At 46.3% G+C, this 21174-nt stretch overlaps 1 protein-coding gene and 1 non-coding gene across 2 annotated transcripts in view; one reads left to right on the top strand and one right to left on the bottom strand.

Moving 5' to 3' along the window:
- Positions 1–4470: 4470 nt before the first annotated feature.
- LOC128582813 (U6 spliceosomal RNA) lies at positions 4471–4577 on the top strand. The gene has a single exon (XR_008379245.1). It is a non-coding gene; the product is annotated as a U6 spliceosomal RNA (small nuclear RNA).
- A 12581-nt stretch (positions 4578–17158) lies between these two features.
- ELAVL1 (ELAV like RNA binding protein 1) overlaps positions 17159–21174 on the bottom strand; it is a 45452-nt gene continuing 41436 nt past the window's right edge. The window contains exon 6 of the mRNA XM_053582590.1: positions 17159–20840. Coding sequence (XP_053438565.1) covers positions 20516–20840 — 325 coding nt within the window. The 3' untranslated portion in view covers positions 17159–20515. The remainder of the gene's footprint in view (positions 20841–21174) is intronic.

Here is a 21174-nt window from a genome sequence, read left to right as displayed (position 1 = left end):
TCACATACACCACTTTGGGAAGATGCCTATTGGTTTTGGCCCAGAACAGGAAGGGGAAGCTGAGATCAGGCTGGTTTTATTCCAGTCCCCCATCGATTTAGTGTGGATTGACACACCTTTACCTGAGGAAGCCCAGGCCTTTTTCATTCCAGCACCCCAGATGCTATTTTTCATTTGGAGAACGCCGCCATTAAGTGGCAGTAGTTTACATGACCATACAGTTTGAGGCTGGGGAGAGGAGGAGTGCTGGCTCCTAACGTATGTTGCTATTGTCCTGTTGAAGGCTTTTGCATTATTGACCTGTGATATGGGTTTATAGTACTTCATTCCTTGAAAGGGAGGTAGCTTGGTACGGGGAAACAAGCTTTGCCTGGCTTCAGGGCTGGACGGATGGGTTCCCTCAGGAGCTTCACCTCAATGTGGAAGTAAGGGATTGAGGGCTTCCACTCCAGCTTAGTGTGGGATGTTTTTACTGCCAGAGGAGCAAACTAGTTGAGCAGCTGAGGTACACAGGTTTATTGCTGAGACAAATATCTGGGCTAGAAATCCAGACGTTTAGTTTAGTTGAAAACACAGGGTTGAACAAGGGCACCAGGGAATACCGTGTCATATGGGCATATCAAAGTCCTAAAGAAAAAGTAGGGGAGGAAGAGCCTGGGAAGACTGTTGAACAGGTAGGAATAGGACCTGGAGGGCCTTGAAGAAGGCAGGTGGAATGTTACAAAGTTCAGGCAAGGCCAGAAGTGTATCCACTGTCTTTTGCATTTTGCAATGTGGAGGTCATTGGTGAGATGAGCAAGGATGGTTTGGGCTGAATGGCAAATATGACAGATTTCAGTGTGTTGAGATTCTTGTTTGTTTGTTTGTAGAGACAGAGTTTCACTTTATGGCCCTAGGTAGAGTGCCATGGCATCACATAGCTCACAGCAACCTCCAACTCCTGGGCTTAAGCAATTCTCTTGCCTCAGCCTCCCAAGTAGCTGGGACTACAGGTGCCCGCCACAACACCCGGCTATTTTTTTGTTGCAGTTTGGCCGGGGCTGGGTTTGAACCCACCACCCTCAGTATATGGGGCCGGCACCCTACCGACTGAGCCACAGGTGCCGCCCGAGATTTTTTTTTTACAGAGGTGTGCTGGAGCCAGCTTGTAATTACTTGTGGGAGTCAGCTGGCAGACTTTCAAGAATTTTGAAGCCAGTTGTTAAACATAACCAACATGTAACAATTAATTGTACAAACTTATGATCAAATGGACCATGATAAAACAATGGTAATAAATACCCCAAATTCATCACTTCCTAATTATTTTACTATATTAGTATTATCTGTGCTCTTGTATTTACCTACATAGTATCTGCATACTGGAAATACTACCCTTTGTCAGACACTCCCTGTATTACATTAGTAGTTAGAAATCAGCCACAGTGGGAGTATTTGCACAACAGGTATTGGCAAACACTATTTATCAGAAGCTTTTGGGTTTGTTTGCATATTTATTGGGCCAGTTATTAAACATTTAATGAGAACAGCAGTGGTTGAGAACATAGCGACAGTGAACATAGTCTCTTCCAAGGAATCTTTGCTGTGCACAGAAGGTGAAATGGTGACAGCTGGAAGAACATATGGGAAGGAGTGAGTGTGCTTTGTTTTTTTTTTTTTTTTTTGGTTTTTGGCCAGGGCTAGGTTTCAACCTGCCACCTCTGGCATATGGGACCGGCGCCCCACTCCTTGAGCCACAGGCGCTGCCCGAGTGTGCTTTGTTTTCTCCAACTTTTATTTTGTAAAATTTCAAAGCTACAGAAAAAATTCTGAGAATAATACAGTAGAACTCTGTAAGTTGACCACCCAAGGGACTGCAACAAATTGCTTAACATATGGAGTTGGTTAACATGAGGAACTAGGCCTGTTGTACATATGGTGTATGTCCAGTCTATGAAAATTAGGTCAACTTAAGAGGATGGTCAGTGTAGGGAGGTGGTCAGCAATGGAAGTTCTACTGTGTAATGAACACTCACTGTCTAGATTCATATAAACTTGCTTGCTTTAACATTCTCTTTTTCTACCTGTATATACAGTCATGCATCACTTATCAAGGGGATACTTTCTGAGAAATGCATTCCTAGGTGACTTTGCTATTGTGTGACCATCATATAAACCTAAATGGTACAGCCTACAGCCTATGACACACCTAGGGTATGTGATCTAGCCTATTGCTCCTAGGATACAGGCCTTTGCAGCATGTTACTGTACTGAATGTGATAGGCAACCAGAATAGAAAGTATTCATGTATCTAAACATATCTAAATGTAGAAAAGCTACTGTAAAAATACAGCATAATAATCTTATGGGACCACCACTGTATATGCAGTCAATAGTTACAAAAATGTCATTATGGGCCAGATGTGGTGTCTCATGCTTGTAATCTCAGCAATTTGGGAGGCAAGAGCATTACTTGAATCCAAGAGTTGAGACTAGCCTAAACAACATAGCAGGACCCTCTCTTTATAAAATACTTTTCTTCTTTTCTTGAGACAGTACCTCTCTCTGTCTCTTTCTTTCTCTCTCTCTCCCCCATCCCCCTGGCTGGACTGCATAGCTCATTACAACCTCAAACTCATGGGCTCAAGTAATCCTCCTCCCTCAGACTCAAGTAGCTGGGACTATAGGTATCCCATAATGTCTGGCTAATTTTTATTTTATTTTTTTTTAAGAGACAGGATCTTGCTATGTTGCCCAGGCTGGTCTTGAACTCCTATGTTCAAACAGTCCTCCCACCTTTGTCTCCCAAAGTGCTGGGATTAGAGGTGTGAGTCACCACACCAGCTCTGTTTTCTCTTTATAGGCTTTAAAAATTCTAAAATCCAAACATTTTTTGCATTTGCTTATCATGTCTCCTGTAGTCAGCTATAACCTGGAAAAGTCTCCTAGATTTGTGTGTGTGTGTGTCTTTCATGAGCATGACAACTTAAAAAAATCTGTCATTTTGTAAAAGTGTTCCACAATCTGAATTGGAATGATTAATTCATCACGACGAGGTTCCAAGAATATTCCATGGTATGTGTATTTCCCAGTGTGTCCCAACTGGAGGTCTAGAACATAAGCTTGTCCCACTCTAGGTGATACTAAGTTCAATGGCTTGGTTAAAAGTTGGTCCTTTTGGGTGGCGCCTGTGGCTCAGTGAGTAGGGCGCCAGCCCCATATACCGAGGGTGGCGGGTTCAAGCCCAGCCCCGGCTGAACTGCAACCAAAAAATAGCCGGGCGTTGTGGCAGGCACCTGTGGTCCCAGCTGCTCAGGAGGCTGAGGTGGGAGAATCACGGAAGCCCAAGAGCTAGAGGTTGCTGTGAGTCCTGTGACATCATGGCACTCTACCGAAGGCCGTAAAGTGAGACTCTGTCTCTACAAAAAAAAAAAACAAAAAAGAAAGAAAAGGTGGTCCTTTTTAGGGTGGCGCCTGTGGCTCAAAGGCAGGGCGCCGGCCCCATATGCTAGAGGTGGTGGGTTCAAACCCAGCCCTGGCCAAAAACCACACACACACACACAAAAAAGTTGGTCCTTTTCAGCAGGAGAAGTCTGGGTGTGTTTACATGAGGGAGTAGAAGATCTGAGAAGGGGTCAGCCCTGAATCTAGGAGAGACACCTCTTTGTCTAGGAGGGTATGCAGAAAGGAGACAGCAGTGGCTGGGAATTCTGCTCTTAGCCAGACAGCACATGGAAAGAGTGTCCTTTTGAGCATTGCTCCAGCCTGGAGTGGGTAGAGAACCTTGTCTCTGCAGTCCCAGCCTGGTCCCCCAGTGGGAAGTGGCAGGGCTGGGGACTGATACAGCCAGGAAGATGCTCTCCCTGGAACCTCAAGCAATCACTTCCTGGTTTTCATGTCCTTCACCCATTTGTGAATCCCTTGGGAATCTGACAGCTGTCATATCCTGAGATGGATAGGCCAGTGTCTGGCACATAGGTGGTCACAATGAATGAATAAATGAAAGAGCTCCTAAGGGACCTCTTGTGAAATCTCTTGGATGTGGCAGACCTTATTTATAGCACAGGTTTCCAGGCTGAAAGTAGCTTTCAACTGTTTCTTACTGGGTGGGGACAGGGGCCAGTGGTACCCTGTTTCCTCAAAAATAAGACAAAGTCTTATTTTAAGGTGTGCTCCCAAAGATGCGCCAGGTCTTATTTTCAGGGGATGTCTTATCTTTCCTGTAAGTAGGTCTTATTTTCAGAGGATGTCTTATTATCGGGGAAACGGGGTATTAATACTAGTTAATTAATTTATTAGCATTGTCCAGGTACCAGGTACATCACCTTACTTAAATCTATATACCATATGTACCTCATCTCACTTAAATCTTTAATCTTCAATGGTTAGGATGTAATTTTTCTATCTCTGCATAAAAATCACCACAAACTTGGGGCTAAAAACAACACCCATTTATCATCTCCCAGTTCTGTAGGTGAGAAGATTGGCTGGGTGCTTGCCTTGGCAGCATATACACTGAAATTGGAACATGAGCAAAAAGATTAGCCTGCTGCCTGGGCAAGGATGGCATGCAAATTTGTCAAGCCTTAAAGATTTTTACAACAATGTATGTGTGGTTAATACTGTATCGAACACTTAGCAATTTGTGAAAAGGGTAGATTTCATGTTTTTACCACAACTGAAAAAAAAAAAAAGAAAAAAATGGAGTCATTCTAAACTGAGTTCAAGATCAGAATCAAAATAAACCCAGGCTAGGTTCAAAACCAACCCATCCAGGGAAGAATCTGCTTCAAGGTCATTCAGGTTGCTGGCAAAACAACAGTTTCTTGCAGCTGTTGAGCTGATGACCAGTTTCCTTACTGCTTGTCAGCTGGGGGCTCTTTGCTCCTTGAGGCTGCTTTAGTTCCTCCTCACATGGCCCCTCTGCCTTCAAAGCCAGCAATACCATCTCTGTCTTCCTCATGCTTGGACTCTCTGACATGCCCTCTGCTGTTAGCCAGGGGAAAATGCTTTGCTTTTAAAGGTCTCTTAGAACTAGATTGTGCACACCCAGATAATCTTCCTTTTGTCTCAGAATATAACCCTGGGAGTCTGGAGAGGGCTTGCTGTCTGCTTGATGAGTGCCTTATCATTGCATGGTGGAAGGGGTGAACAAACTACTTTAGGTTTCTTTCATAAGAGCACTAATCCTGTGCATGAGGGCTGTATGTATGAAGTTTGAAGGAACACAGACATTCAGACCATGACACATACCTGGTCTCAGCACTTTGAGAGGCTGAAGCAGGAGGATCACTTGAGGCCAAGAGTTTAAGACCAGCCTGCGAAATATAGCAAGACCTCATCTTTACAAAAAAGTTTAAAAATCAGCCAGGTATGGTGGCATGTGCCTGTTGTCCCAGCTACTTGCAAGGATGAGAGGCAGGAGGATCACTTGAGTCCAGGTGTTTGGAACTGCAGTGACCCTATGATGACACTACTGCACTCTAGCTTGGGAAACAGAGCAAGACCCTATCTCTGAAAAAGAAAGGCGTAAAAAACTGTCAAGGTGTCAAAACAAGACAAGTCTGAGAAACTATTGCCTAACAAGGTTGGCAATTAAATGTCATGCCAGATCTTGGGACAGAATAAAGATATTAGAGAAACATTGAAGAAATCTGAATAAAGTATAGATGCTAGTAAGTTATAATGTGTCAGTATTGGTTCATTAATTGTAGTAAGTATACTGAGTAGGGGGTATATGGGAACTCTTTACAGCTGCAGCCCCCCCCACACACACACTAATACTGGTACTGGTCAGTGGCCTGTTGGGAACCAAGCCACATATCAGGAGGTGAGCTGCAGGTGAGTGAGCTAAACTTTATCTGTGTTTTCAGCCACTCCCCCTCAGTCACATCACGGCTTGAGCTCTGCCTCCTATCAGATAATCAGAAGTATTAGAGCCTCATAGGAGTGGGAACCCTACTATAAACTGCACATGTGAGGGGTCTAGGCTGTGCCTCCTTCCGAGAATCTAAAGCCTGATGATCGGAAGTGGAAATGTAATGTGCTTGAATCATCCTCAAACCATCCCCTACTCCCTAGTCTGTGGAAAATTGTCTTCCTTGAAACCAGACCCTGGTGCCCAAAAGGTTGGGGACTGCTGCTCTACAGTATCTTTGTAATTTTTGTGTAAATCAATTTTTCTAAAATACAAAGTTTAATTTTGTTTTTAAAAGCCTACTTATTTGTAAGGCAAACTTTGGTATCTATCTGAATTATTTATTTCATTAATCAGTGCTTTTGCATATATCCTCTGTGTCATTCATTCTTTTCATACACTCAATTTGCCATAGGGGGATATTGAATTTTCTTGTGGCAATTATGTTTCTTTTTTTTGTTTGTTTTTAGAGACAAAGTTTCACTATGTCACCTTCGGTAGAGTGCTGTGGGGTCACAGCTCACAGCAACCTCCAACTCTCGGGCTTAAGCGATTCTCTTGCCTCAGCCTCCCAAGTAGCTGGGACTACAGGCGCCTGCCACTACACCCGTCTATTTTTTTTTTTTAATTTGGCCGGGGCTGGGTTCGAACCCGCCACCTCTGGCATATGGGCCCAGCGCCCTACCCGCTGAGCCACAGGCGCCGCCCACACCCGTCTATTTTTTGTTGTAGTTGTCATTATTGTTTAACAGGCCGGGGCCAGGATTGAACTCATCAGTTCCAGTGTATGTGGCCAGCACCCTAACCACGGAGCTACGGGCGCTGAGCCATCAATATCGTTTCTTTCCATTTCTTCTACTCCTAACATCATTTTTTCCCATTTTGTTGTTATATTTTATAAAGCAAGTAAGTTTAATAATGCCATGTCTCTGATTTTTATGGTAATGTGTATTATTATGTAATTGGGTTCTTCTTAATTTTTTTGGCCTAAATGATTTTTTTATAATATGAATATTGCTGACAAAGTGATTTGAATAACAATAAGAGCTATGACTTATTGAGTATGCCAGGTACTTTAGGTACTGGCTTAGTTAGGTCCTTTTTGGCTGCAAGGGAGATGGGCACCTAAAGCACTCAGCTAGGCCTTGCAGGATGATTGGTCGTTGAGCCTGCTGGAGACTGGTCATGCCTCTGCATACCCTGAGACAGGGGAGCCTGTTGCCTCTAGTATCATGGTCTTCTCATTCCTATTCTCCCAACAACCCTCTCAATGGCTGTTATGGGCTCAACCGTGTCCTCCCAAAATTCATATGTTGAAGTTCTAACTCCTTGAACCACTAAACACAGCTGTATTTGGAGACAGGTCCTTTAAGGTACAATGAGGCCATTAGGGTGGACCTTGATCCAAAGGACTGGGGGTCCTCATAAGAAGAGGAGGGATTAGGACACAGACACATACAGAGGGACACCATGTGAGGGCACAAGGAGAAGGCAGCTCTCTGCATGCCAAGGAGAGGCCCAAGAAGGAACCGGTCCTGCTGACACCTGGTCTCAGACTTTTAGCCTCCAGAACTGTGAGGCACTACATTTTTGTTGTTTGAGCCACCAAGTCTGGGGTACTCTGTTATACCAGCCCTAGCAAACCAATATAAGGGACTCTCTGTATCTTCCCTATGGCTCACGGCTCCAGCCCACTCATGGCAGCTGCTGCCCACGGGCCTCTGCCATCTGTCTGCCTTCTGTTTGGCTTCCTCTCCACTTTTACGCCTTCAACTCAGCTGACTCTTCCATCTCCGGTGCTCTTTCTCTGGGTATAATTATAGCAGCTGGCGCTCGTTGCCCAACTCCTCTCTGCCAGATTGTCTGCTCAGCTCGAGGAAGCTGTTATCTCATTTAACACCATCTGGACAACCCTAGGAAGTGGGGACTGTCACTAGCCCTCTTACACTGATGAGGCACCTAAAGCTTCCAGAAGGGCAGGAGGTGGCCCACAGCCACATGGCTGGTGTCAGAAAGAGAATCTGGGGCGGCGCCTGTGGCTCAAGGGGTAGGGCGCCAGTCCCATATGCTGGAGGTGGCAGGTTCAAACCCAGCCCCGGCCAAAAAAAACCAAAAAAAAAAAGAAAGAGAATCCGGGCTGGGCACAGAGGCTCACACCTGTAATCCCAGCATTTCAGGAGGTCAGGTGGTATGATCACTTGAGCTCAGGGGTTCAAGACCAGCCTGAGCAAGAGTGAGACTCTGTCTCTACTAAAAACAGAAAAATTAGCCAGGCTTTGTGGTGAGTACCTTGTAGTCACAGCTACTCAGGAGGCAGAGGCAAGAGGATCCCTTGAACCCAGGAGTTTGAGGTTGCAGTGAGCTATGATGATACCCCTGAACTCTAGCCAGGACAAAAGAGTAAGACCCTGTCTCAAAAAAAAAAAAAGGAAAAAGGAAATCTGGGCCAGACACAGTGGCTCATACCTGTAATCTCAGCACTTTAGGAAGTCAAAGAGGGAGCATCACTTGAGACCAGGATTTCCTTCCTGGCCTCAAGTGATCCTCCCACCTGGGCCTCAGAAAGTGTTGGAATTACAGGCATGAGCCAGCATTTTCAGGTTGGTTTTTTTTTTTTTTTAATTTTTAAAATCACTGTGACAGTCTTCCATTATTTGGTCACATTGTTTCTGTATCTGTAGTCTAATCTTGTGATGACACTGGGCTCACTTGGATAATCTAGAATCATCTCCCCATCTCAAGATTCTTAACTTAATCCCATCTGCAAAGCCTGTTCACTGTGCCAAGTCACATATTCATGGGCTCCAGGGGTTTAGGGCCCACATGTCTTTGGGGGCCATTTATTCTGTCCACCATGACCAACTCAGTTCAGAATTCCACCTGCAACTTCTGTGCCCGTAGCTCAGTGGTTAGGGTGCCAGCCACATACACTGGCACTGGTGAGTTCAATCCTGGCCTGGGCCTGTTAAATAACAATGACAACTACAACAAAAAATAGCCAGGTGTTGTGGCAGGCACGTATAGTCCCAGCTACTTGGGAGGCTGAGGCAAGAGAATCACTTAAGCCCAGGAGTTGGAGGTTGCTGTGAGCTGTGATGCCATACCACTCTACCCAGGGCAATAGCTTGAGGCTCTATCTCAAAAAAAAGAAAGAAAGAAAGAAAAAATATCCATGCTAGAGGGGCTTATATACAGGCTGGCATACAGTGGTGTCATCACATCTCACTGTAGCCTCAAACTCCTGGGCTCAAGTCATCCCCCTGCCTCACCCTCCCAAGTAGCTTGTACTACAGGTGAACACCACCAAGCCAGGCTAATTTTTCTATTTTTTGTAGAAATGGCATCTTGCTCTTGCCCAGGCTGATCTTGAACTCCTGGCCTCAAGGGATCCTCTGGCCTTGGCCTCCCTAAGTGCTAGGATGACAGGCCACTGCATCCAGCCATCCACCACTTTTTGATCATGTGATGTATGTACCAGTATGATTTCTCATTGTTCTTGCTTGCGTGCCCTGCACTTTGCTCCAAACATGTAATGATGCTCACTTACTTCATGGATTACTCATTTCACCTCTAGAAAAATTCCTGAGCCTGTCAATTGAAGGGGTAGATTTGAGGCAGTCCTTCTGCCTCCAAATTGACATCCTCTGTAACAATTTTCCTTTTTTTTTTGAGACAGAGTCTCACTTTAACACCCTCGGTAGAGTGTTATGGCATCACAGCTCACAGCAACCTCCAACTCCTGGATTTAGGCAATTCTCCTGCCTCAGCCTCCCAATTAGCTGGGACTACAGGTGCCTGCTACAACGTCCGGCTATTTTTTTTCATTTTTTATTTTATTTTTTTGTAGAGACAGAGTCTCGCTGTACCGCCCTCGGGTAGAGTGCCATGGCGTCACACGGCTCACAGCAACCTCTAACTCTTGGGCTTACGCGATTCTCCTTTTTTTTTTTTTTTTGTAGAGACAGAGTCTCACTTTATGGCCCTCGGTAGAGTGCTGTGGCCTCACACAGCTCACAGCAACCTCCAACTCCTGGGCTTAAGCGATTCTCTTGCCTCAGCTCCCGAGCAGCTGGGACTACAGGCGCCCGCCACAACTTACGCGATTCTCTTGCCTCAGCCTCCCAAGCAGCTGGGACTACAGGCGCCCGCCACAACGCCCGGCTATTTTTTTGTTGCAGTTTGGCCAGGGCTGGGTCTGAATCCGCCACCCTCGGCATATGGGGCCGGCGCCCTACTCACTGAGCCACAGGCGCCGCCCACGTCCGGCTATTTTTTTGTTGTTGTTATTGCAGTTTGGCCAGGGCTGGGTTTGAACCCACCACCCTCGGTATATGGGGCCTGCGCCCTACTCACTGAGCCACAGGCGCCGCCCTACAATTTTCCTTTCTTGACAGTCCTTATAGCCTCAGTGATTGTCTTTCCTTTTTTTTTTTTAGAGACAGTCTTACTTTATTGCCCTCAGTAGAGTGCCATGGCGTCACAGCTCACAGCAACCTCCAACTCCTGGGCTAGGCGATGCCTCAGCCTCCTGAGTAGCTGGGACTACAGGTGCCCACTACAACGCCTGGCTATTTTTTGTTGCAGTTTGGCTGGGGCCAGGCTTGAACCCACCACCCTCGGTACATGTGGCCGGCCCCCTACCCACTGAGCTACAGGCACCACCCTCAGGGGTTATCTTTCTATGTGCGAAGCAACTGAGCCTAGCGGGAAGAACCCTTTATGGGTTCATTAATAATTTCTCATCATGAGACCAGGCAAATAAAGTTCACTCCATTCCATCTGGCACTTGCTTCAAGGAGGACATTTAAAGAAGTATTGGGCAGTCCTGGCTGGAGATTCTATCATGTTCTGCAATACCAGGAGAAAGCCTCTGGCACGGTGCAGATTCAGGAAGGCTAGAATGTGCTTCACCCTGTTTTGGGGGGTATGGGCCGTGAACCAGGCATTGATGGCCAAGCCCATGGTCATTTGGGAGGACTGGGGGATGGACCTACATCCTGTTGCCATTCATGGGATATACATCCTGTTGCTACATTCAGGGTGGCGATGAATCTGGTCTTCTTTCATCACCAGGGGCACCAGAGTGAAGTCAAGAGTTAACAGAATTTGATTCTTGTGGCTTTTACTTCAACCAGTTTGTTGGATGAATGAACAAATTCAAACTCAAGGATTTTGCTGGTCTCAATGGGTTCCCCTTGGTGTCACAGCTCATACAACCTCCAACTTTTGGGCTTAAGTGATTCTCTTGCTTCAGCCTCCCGATAGCTGGGAGTACAGGCGCCCACCACAACACCTGGCTATTTTTTTGTTGTAGTTGTCGTTTAGCTGGCCCAGGCTGGGTTTGAACCCGTCAGCCTTGGTGTATGTGGCTGGCGCCCTACCCGCTGAGCTATGGGTGCCACCCTATTACAAGTATTTTATCTTCACTATTTTCTAAGTACTCAAGACTGATTTTTTTTTTTTTTTGAGACAGAGTCTCACTATGTTGCCATCTGTAGAATACTGTGACGTCACAGTTCACAGCAACCTCAAACTCTTTTGGGCTTAAGCCATTCTCCTGCCTCAGTCTCCCAAGTAGCTGGGACTCCAGGTGGCCGCCACAACGCCCTGCTATTTTTTTGTTGTAGTTGTCATCGTTGTTTGGCAGGCCAGGGCCAGGTTTGAACCTGCTAGCCCCGGTGTATGTGGCTGGCGCCCTAGCTGCTGAGCTACAGGTGCCGAGCCAAGACTGATTTTTTCTTTCTTTTCCTCCCTCCCTCTCTTCCTGCATCTTTTTCTCATTCATTTATTCATTCATTCATTCAAGACAGGGTCTTCCCCTGGAGTGCAGTGGCATAACCACAGCTCACTGTAGCCTCCAACTCCTGGGCTCAGGCAATCCTCACTTCAGCCGCCCTGGTAGCTGGAACTACAGGCACTGCCATCCTGCCTGGCTTTTATACTCTTAATATCTTGATTTTTGACATGTTCTTTCTTGGATTCTTTTTATTTATTCAGTTTTTGTCTCAACTTTACATGTCACAACGCAGCTGGTGTGCTCGTCACCCTGACCCAGTCAGAGCACGGGCACCACTGCCACAGGCCATGTTGACACCCTTCCAGTGGTATATGCCTCCCACCAGCCTGGTCCAGTCAGCCAGTGAGATGTAAGTGAACAGCTCACGGACATGAAATTCGAGCTAAGAAAACGATAAAATGGGAAAGGTTGTAGGTGCAAGGCCAAGGCTACAGCCTCTGAAGAATATAGCTATCAGACCCCCGCACCCTGGTGTAAACTTGGCATTCGGGGTCCCTACTGCCTCCTCAGAGGACATGTGAATCTTCTAGAGAACACCACACCTGCTGTCCTCAGAAAAGCCTGGCATACACCTACCCCTGCTTCCAGAGCATCTGCTCCTGCCATTTTTGTTTGAGGCCCATTTCATTTATTGTTTTTTTGAGACAGTCTCACTCTGTTGGTGTTGCCTAGGTTAGAATGCTGTGGCGTCATAGCTCACAGCAATCTCAAACTCTTGGGTTCAAATGATCCGCCTGTCTCAGCTTCCTGAGTAGCTGAAAGTACAGGCGCTTGCCACCATGCCTGGCTACATTTTCTATTTTTATTTATTTAATTTTTTTTGGAGACAGAACCTCACTATGTCACCCCTGGTAGAGTGCTGTGTTGTCACAGCTCACAGCAACCTCAAACTCTTGGGCTTAAGCAATTCTCTTGCCTCAGCCTCCCAAGTAGCTTTGACTACAGGCACCCACCATAACACCCGGCTATTTTTTTCTTGTTGTTGTAGTTGTTATCGTTGTTGAGCAGCCTGGCCGGATTCGAATCCACCAGCCCCAGTGTCATGTAGCCAGTGCCCTAACCATTGAGGTATGGGCGCTGAGCTAAGATTTTCTATTTTGAGTAGAGACGAGGTCTTGCTTGAACTCCTAAGCTCAAGCAATCCTCCTGCCTTGGCCTACCAGTGTTAGGATTACAGGCGTGAAACACCACGCCCAACCACAAGGCTCATTTTAAAAACTTGCTCCAACTGTAGGGTCTTGAGCGTGCAAGGCCCGAGATGCTCCAGCTCTTTTAGACCCCTGTGGGAATTTCTCAGCTGCCCTGCACCCTTTATGTCCAGTCAGATCATCCCTATCTATCATACCACCCGTGTTTGGTGACAGCCCATCCAGCTATGTGCCTGTGATGCAGCAGTTTTATGTGGACCAAGGAGAAAGGTAACGTCACTGTGGCTGAGGCATTGTGCCCTCCAAAACTGATTCCAGACTTTCCCACGGCCCCGACACCCTTGGTGGTCCTGGCATTTCCCCTGAGCAGCTCCAGGCCCATCGCAGGCCATCTTTAGGGCTTTGTCCTCTCCACTCCTTTATCGCCAGCCTGTAGCCCTCACAGATTAGGGGATGCGTGGATCACACTGGTGACCCTCAGGCCTCTCCCTCCATGAGGTCTGATGTGACACACAGGCACAGGTGCCTGTTGTACCCACTGGCTCCCCTTTCCAACACACAGGCACAGGTGCCTGTTGTACCCACTGGCTCCTCATTCCCATCCCTACCTCTTGTCCTGGGTCCTTCAAGGGGACCTGGAAGGGACATTTCAGCAGCCTGAGCCCTGGTCCTCCACACAGTGCCTCTTTGAAGCTTTTTCCTCTCCTGAGACCCAGGCCCTCACTCCACAGACCCTCACAGCCACAGTACCATTTTTTTTTTTTTTTAAGAGACATAGTCTTACTTTTTTGCCTTTGGTAGAGTGCCATGGTGTCACAGCTCACAGCAAGCTCCAACTCTTGGGCTTAGGTGATTCTCTTGCCTCAGCCTCCCAAGTAGCTGGACAGGCGCCCACCACAATGCCTGGCTTTTTTTTTTTTTTTAATTGCAGTTTGGCTGGGGCTGGTTTCAAACCTGCCTCCCTTGGTATATGGGGCCAGCATCCTAAACACTGAGCCACAGGTGCCGCACCACAGTACCATTCTTACTCTTAGGGCCCTGAGTCAAAATCCTTCTGAAATTCCTTAGTACACAAGAAGCCCAAATTACCCTGAAAATCTCTGCATCGGGTGTTAGGAAGAGAATACCCCTAACAAGGACCACCAGCAGCTGCCAGGAGAGAGCATAGGGGAGGACAGCATGCAGGCTGGCCTTGGGCTGGAGAGTTTAATGCTCTGCTGTTGGACTCTTGAAATTTTCAGTTGTCTTTGAACAAGAGTCAGATTCTGCAGCAGATCTGGTGGCAGGGTGAGGGGACCCTGAGGCTCTGAGGATGCTTGAGTGGGAAAGAGCCAGCCACCTTTCTCCTTGGAGGGGCATGAGGGAACATTTCCTTCATCACTCTGGAGCAGCCGAAAGACCTCTTGGGAAGAGTTTGGGGCATGTGACTTTGGGCCCACGAGCTCCTTCCCATCCCTGGGGGTCAGCCTCCTCTGTACCAACTCCCGGTCCCTGACTGAGCCCAAAATGGGACAGTTCATAGGCACAAACTCAGGCTGCTCTATGCCAAACTAATATATAAGAAAAAAGAAAAGTATCACTGGCATAGCATCTGTTTGCCAACCTGCTGAGTGTCAATGAAACGGGCACATGAACAATGGTATCACTTTCCTCACAGCTGATGTGCAGGTGACATAAAGTACTTTGTGAAGCAAAGAGCTCACAAAGCTACCAAGTCCCATTTGGCCCAGTGCCACATCCCCAGGGGCCCCTCTCCTATCCTGCGCATCCCCCGTACCCCACCATGTGAGGTGGAGGTCCCATCTATTTCCTTTGCAGGAAGGCTGGAGGGGGCTGGTGAGAAGCTGCCTCCTTTACTGCTCAGGCCTTGCTTGAGAGTCTCCTGGGTTTCCAAATCCTGGGGTACGGGGAATAAGACCAGAGGTGGAATGGGGGGTGAAGGAGCAGCCAGGCTTCATTAACGGATGTCTAATGCATATTACTCTCCTAAACCTCTTGTCGAGATGAGTCCCCAGACACTGGGAAGCTCATTAGAAACACAGGCTTTCAGGCCCACCCAGACCCGCAGAAGCCTGATCTGCTTCTTAGTGAGGCTGCAGGGGAGGTGGACACAGACTCATCTGGCAGTGCTGACACCCAGGCCCCCTTCCCTGAGTTCACAGGGTGAAAGTGCAGGAGATCCACCAACCCCAGGATTCCCAGCTGGCTGCCCCTAGGGTCTCAGCCCTCCAGAGATACACCCAGGGTAGCCTCTGGCTGGAGTGCAGCCCTTCTTCCACAGCCAGCGCTGGACATTCCAAGGCCTCCCCAACAGCCATGGGGCCATTTAGTCACGTCTGGAAGAGAAGGAGATGAACGCTGAACAAAACATACACACGACAGAAAGAAAAACCGATGACTTGAACAGGCTACATAAATATATGCCTGAGAGGCTGGTCCATGGCTATCTGCTAAGTCCTGGGGGCTGGGGCACATAGGGGCTGATGCTGTCTGTGTCCGGCCCTGACCTGCTCCCTGGATTTGGAGCAGCTGGGATAAGCACTGATGTGGACTTGATCTCTCCTTATCTTCACAAGGGTACTGTGGGTAATATGGACCCATTTCACAGACAGGAAAACAAGACTCAGAGCCAGTGGCTTGCCTGTGTCGCATACTAGAGAATCCTCAGAGGAGGGGAGGCTATTAGGCCAGGGAGAGCAGAGGTGGGGAAGAGACCGACAGGCCACACCCAGAGGCTGCAAGAGGATAGGCTGTTGGAGAGTGAGGAGAGAGGGTCTGGACAGGAGAGGAATGGTGATGGAGAGCCAGTCACAGAGCACACCCAGGCTGGGCCCAGCTGTCTGCAGGCTCCTACCTGTCCCAGGGCCAAGGCCACAGCTTGGCCCAGGCTTACCTAGGAAGGAAAAAGTCACCTGGAGTCTTACACAGCTGTGGGCTGCTCACATGTCATACATGATCACCCCTACACCGTCACATCGCAATGATCCCACTTCATTTATTACCAAAATATCACAGAATTCCAGTCACGGTTAACATACAGTGTTTAACACAAACCTGAAACCTGCAGAGAGAACTGAGTGTCCGGACCATCGAGTTGTTTGGAATCATAGGTCACACCCCCAACCGTACCACTCCGTATTTCAAAAATACGCTTTTGAGAGCTTTGGAAACTGAATTAAGATGTCTACACAGCTATGAACAATTGTTTAATAAAACTTTTCATGTTTCCATTACATGTAAATATATCAATTTGGCATCTCTATAAAAACTCTGAAAATGGTGCAAAAGTTTCATTCTCTTTGAGAAAGCCATTGACAAAAAATATTCACACTTCACTAAAATTTTGAAAAATGGTCTTCTTTCAAAGCTTCTTTATTAATCTGAAATCTTCTGGATTATCAAAATCTAGGTTTGCTTTTTCCTCCTAAAACACTAAAGAACATTTATTCACAAGCATTAAAAAAAAAGCAATGGGGAGATGGAGAATTGATAAGGGCTTTTTTTCTGAAAATAATTTAAAAAGCTAGTTACATAAGCATCCTTAAAAGAACACAATGGGATTCATTTTATTGTTGACTTTTGGACAGCAGTGTCAGACTTTATTGAAAACAAACCCATGTAAAAACAAAGTTAAAATGAAAAATGGCACCTGAAAAATAAATTATTTTATATAAAACAAATCAATAACTTAAAACACACTAATATACAAAATATCTAACCATCTACTGTACAACATGGGAATCCGCTGATCAAGCTTCCCCCTCCCCCAAAGCAAGTCACTGTAAACGGAACGTCACAAGGTGAAAGAGGTGGCCCCAACAACAGAAAAGCCTTCTCTTCTGGTGGAAGAAAAATACAGTCCTCTCAAAGTCTCTGTTAGCCTAACAGGCCCTTTCAGTGACTTACAAGTTAAAAAATAAAAAAATAAAAGAGCATTTTTTTGTAATGACCAAGAAAAAACTGAACTATGTCAAGGAAAGGTTGTGGAAAAGTATGGTACAATCATTACAGGTGTGGGGGTGGGGGTGGGGAATCAAAAGGTTTGGAAATGAGAACCCTGCCTGGGACCCAAGATTCAGATTCTCTGGCTAGTTAAGAAAGAATGTGCAGATTATCAATGCCCCTCAGCAGAAAGCTCTTGTGACTTCAGGGCTGTTTTGGCAAGTTCCTGGACAGGACCCAGCATCTCTCCTAAGGAGATACCCATAGGATCTCTCCTAAGGAGTTGTCTCGGGGTCCCAGAAGGTGAGGTAGGTCCTGGGAAGATGGGACGTGACTGAGGTCTTGGGTGGAGGACAGACCCTTGTAATTTTATTCTCTTTCATCCAAACAGAAAGGCTGCAAAATGCACACAGAATATCAGGCTGAATCTGATGTGAAATTGAACAGCTGAGTGATGGCAATTTCAACTTTCAAGTTTGATGCAGGACTGGGCGTCTTTTCAACACGTCAGAGACAAATGGCCTTCATGTGCAGCCAGACCAAGGTTAAGTGAATTGCCACTGTCTTCATGTTCATCTGCTTCTCTGATCCCTTGACTGAGCCAGCCTTGGCTCCCTACAGCAGCACAGTTTCATCCCTGGATGCTGGGTCCCCAATACTAACACCAAGTGCAGACTCTCAAAGGTTAAGGCAGCTGCCCTTGGCAAGGGAAAGACTCACCTTTCAGGAGAAGGCAGAACCCACCCAGCATCATCCATAGACAGGCCACTGAGGAAGCCGCCTTTCAAACAGTCATGCAAGATGGTGGCTGTGGAAGAGACTGAGCACCCAGCAGGGAATCAGTCACAGAACTGCAACTCGAGGCACGACCAGCACAGACTATGGCTGGGCATATTACATCAAAAATTAGGTAAGGGGAGAACCAAGGTGAGGGTGGGGATGGATAATTTCACTAGATGCAGGTTCACAACATCAGAGCTGCTTAGGGTTTAACTACCAGAGGAAGTTGCACAGGTCAAAGAGAATTTAATCAAAGCCTCTTTGGTATTTACCAAATCAAATTTTTGATAAACTAACGTTATCTACTCTTAATGCTTTTCCATCAAAACCCCCAAGTAAAAGGAGTGCACTCATTTTGCTAAATACAAATATGACTATTCTACGTAAAAATGTTTAAGAAATTAGGGGGTTGTAATATTTTAAAAAAGGGATCTTCCTTTTGTAAGCAAGGCTTGATGTAATGAGCTTTTATAAGCATAGGCCAGCATCGAGTACCTGGATTGGAGTGAAGACTGCTTTTCAGGAGTGACATTTCAAAAGCTAAATCCTTTCACAAACTTGTGAAGTAAAAATCCCATAGAAATGCATTGGAATTTTTAGCTAGAAGGCTGTTGGAACAGTGGAGACCACATAAAATTAATATTTTACCGAAATAAGAAACTTCATGTAATTTTCAAAGGTTGATATACTTCGCATCTCCTTCTCATCTGTCCCAGCATTAGAATAATCAACAGGGTTCAAACAGAGGGAGGGGAGAGAGGAAGCTGAGGTGCTAGCTAGGAGCCCACCATCATTTTCACAGTTGAAGCGTAAGGCAGAAAGAATTCTCTGTCAAACACTCTCTAAGGCAGGCAGGAATGTGTGGGAATGCGGAGACATGAGGGTAAATTTCAGAATCGGGAATCCCACCTTCACTCAGAAGATGCTGGCCTCAGTGACCCTGAAGGGCATTATTTTTCCAGGAAAACGTTCTGGTCTGAGGGTGAAGAGTGCTCTGGGTGACAGAGCAGGGTCCCTCTTTTGTGTCAAATCCAGGCAAATGGGCATTGGTTTTAGGATCCAGAGGGATGCCCCACAGGCTGGCTTTTACTGAGGATCTGGAACTTCTACTGGAGAAGGGAGATCCCTTGTGGCACTTGGCTGACTTTGATGAGACATGGCCTGGGTGTGGATGGCAACATCCTCAATTTGTGAGGATGACAACAACCCCTCAGTGACGGGTCAGGGAGAGGGGATGAGAACAGTGGCCTCAAATCACCCAAGAGCTTCTGGAGACACTGACCTGTTCTGGAGACGGCTGTGCCTATGGCCCAATTTTCCACTTAAATAGATGAATAAATAAATAAATAAATAGATAAATAATGCCGCCATTCCATGATATTGATAACTAAAAAATAGCCTATCATTACATATTTTAGTCTCATGTCAAGGTTAAAAACTGCTGGTACTAAGTTATCCTGTTTTTAATTCTCTCTGTACACCAGTTATTTATAAAAATCAGTCCACAGTCCTGACGAGTTTTGGGAGATGTGGCCCTGCCTACTGCACAGGCCTCTCTTGGACTCTTCCTACCAGCTCCCAGTCTGAGAACCACTGATCTCTGACTGTGCGTTCCTATGTCACAGATTCAGAAATGCTTTTTCTTGAGGCAAGTATTTGTTTTTTAAGATCTTATGAGTCCTCCCTGAATGCGGGGCGGTCTGTACCTTACCTAGCCAAAAAGAAAGAAAAGGTAAAATAAAAAACAAAACAAAATTCGAGCAAAACAAAATCAAATTTAATGGTCTTAAATGCAAAAGTAAAAACAAACAAAAAACACAAAAAAGCAAAAGAAAATTAACAGAACAGAACAACCCAAAATGTCAAGGCAGTTATGAAGAGAATGTTTGAGGGTTAATCTTTAAAACTACAAATCAAAGGTTTTTGTTAATAGATAACTGGCAAGAAGTTAAGTACTTTTCTGCTGAGTGTTCATCTGAAAACAAAATTCCAAAACAAAATCCGACTAAAATAGAAAAAAGTCTAGCGCTCACAAGAAGGGATGCGAGAAATACAATGCTCAAATGTTTACGTGTTATTAAAAAACAGAGCTATCTTATGCCTTCAAGCTATGTTAAAAGCTCTTGGAAACTGGAGAAATTATTGAGAACAGCATCCGCTGTGTGGGGCACCGTGCATGCAATGTGTGGACAGAAATTCGGGATGTGAGTAGCAACACATCTTCAGGCGTGCCTGGAGCTTAGATCTGACTCTGGAATATACTGGAGTTTTCCTGAAACTCTTTGGTCCGTTCCCATTGGTGCCTGGGCTTACAAAATACACTGTGTCCTTTTCTGGAGGGCCTGGCCCGGCATGCAACTCCCCTCCCCGGTGGTGGCTCACAATGGACGGGCCCGCTGCCACTCCCAGGACCACTCGGCAAAGCCCGAGGCTGAGCGAGCAGGAGGTGGCAATGGGACCTGCTTGGGAAAGCAACTTTCTGCCAACCAAAGCACAAATCGCTTAAAATGTTGAAGCGGTTGAGAAAACACACACTCAGCATCTGTCTAACATCTTTAGATTAAAAACTAAAAACTAAAAGATCACTTTTTGTTTATCCAGTTTGTGGAGACATCAAATGAAACGAGTGTTAGACAGTCTTAGAAGTTAAAGCATGCTTCAGTTTCACCACCATCCAGAGGGACTGGTTAGTCAATGCAGTCTAGTTAGGTTTCTGTTTAATATATATCTTAAAGGAAATAACTTATGAAACGTAAAATTGGTCTAACATTGTGGGATTTCAAACATTTGAACATGTCAGTTGCATCCCAGAGTATAAAAACCTTCTCACTTCTCATTCAGACTAAGACAAACACTTGTGAAAATTGGCGCAAAATGAGTTGTACACTAACAAAAAAGTTTGAACTTCTTCACTCTTAATTATCTATTCCGTACAAAAAAAGCATGAGCGAGTTATTTGTGGGACTTGTTGGTTTTGAAGGAAACCTGTAAGATTTTGTCCCCCAGGCGGTAGCCGTTCAGACTGGCTATGGCCATCGCAGCTTCTTCATAGTTTGTCATGGTCACAAAGCCAAACCCTTTGCACTTGTTGGTGTTGAAATCGCGAATCACTTTCACATTGGTGACAGCGCCAAAGGGGCCAAACATCTGCCAGAGGATCCCCTCGTCGGCATCTTGGCCAAGGTTGTAGATGAAGATGCACCAGCCCGAAGAAGCGTTTCCTGGGACATTGACACCAGAAAGCCCACTCATGTGATCTACACCCATAGGGGAGAACCTAGCGGACAGAGAGCACAGTGTTCCGGTCAAGTTCAGTGCAGGCAGATGGCCACATGGAGGGGCTGCTGGGGATGAGGGACTGCTCAGATACTTGCTCACCTTGTTCACTAGGCCCCTTCCCTATCTGTGCTTCTGCTGGAGGTGCTCAAGGCTGGGACACCCACATAGGTCAAAACCATGTTTTTGTTTTTTTTTGAGACAGAGCCTCAAGCTGTCGCCCTGGGTAGAGTGCCGTGGCATCACAGGGCACAGCAACCTCCAACTCCTGGGCTCAAGTGATTCTCTTGCCTGCACCTCCCAAGTAGCTGGGACTACAGGCACCCACCACAATG

This window comes from Nycticebus coucang, chromosome 3, assembly GCF_027406575.1.
Source record: "Nycticebus coucang isolate mNycCou1 chromosome 3, mNycCou1.pri, whole genome shotgun sequence".
Classification (NCBI taxonomy): Eukaryota; Metazoa; Chordata; class Mammalia; order Primates; family Lorisidae; genus Nycticebus; species Nycticebus coucang.
The sequence above is the reverse complement of the archived record's forward strand: the minus strand, read 5'-3'. Positions and strand labels throughout refer to the sequence as shown.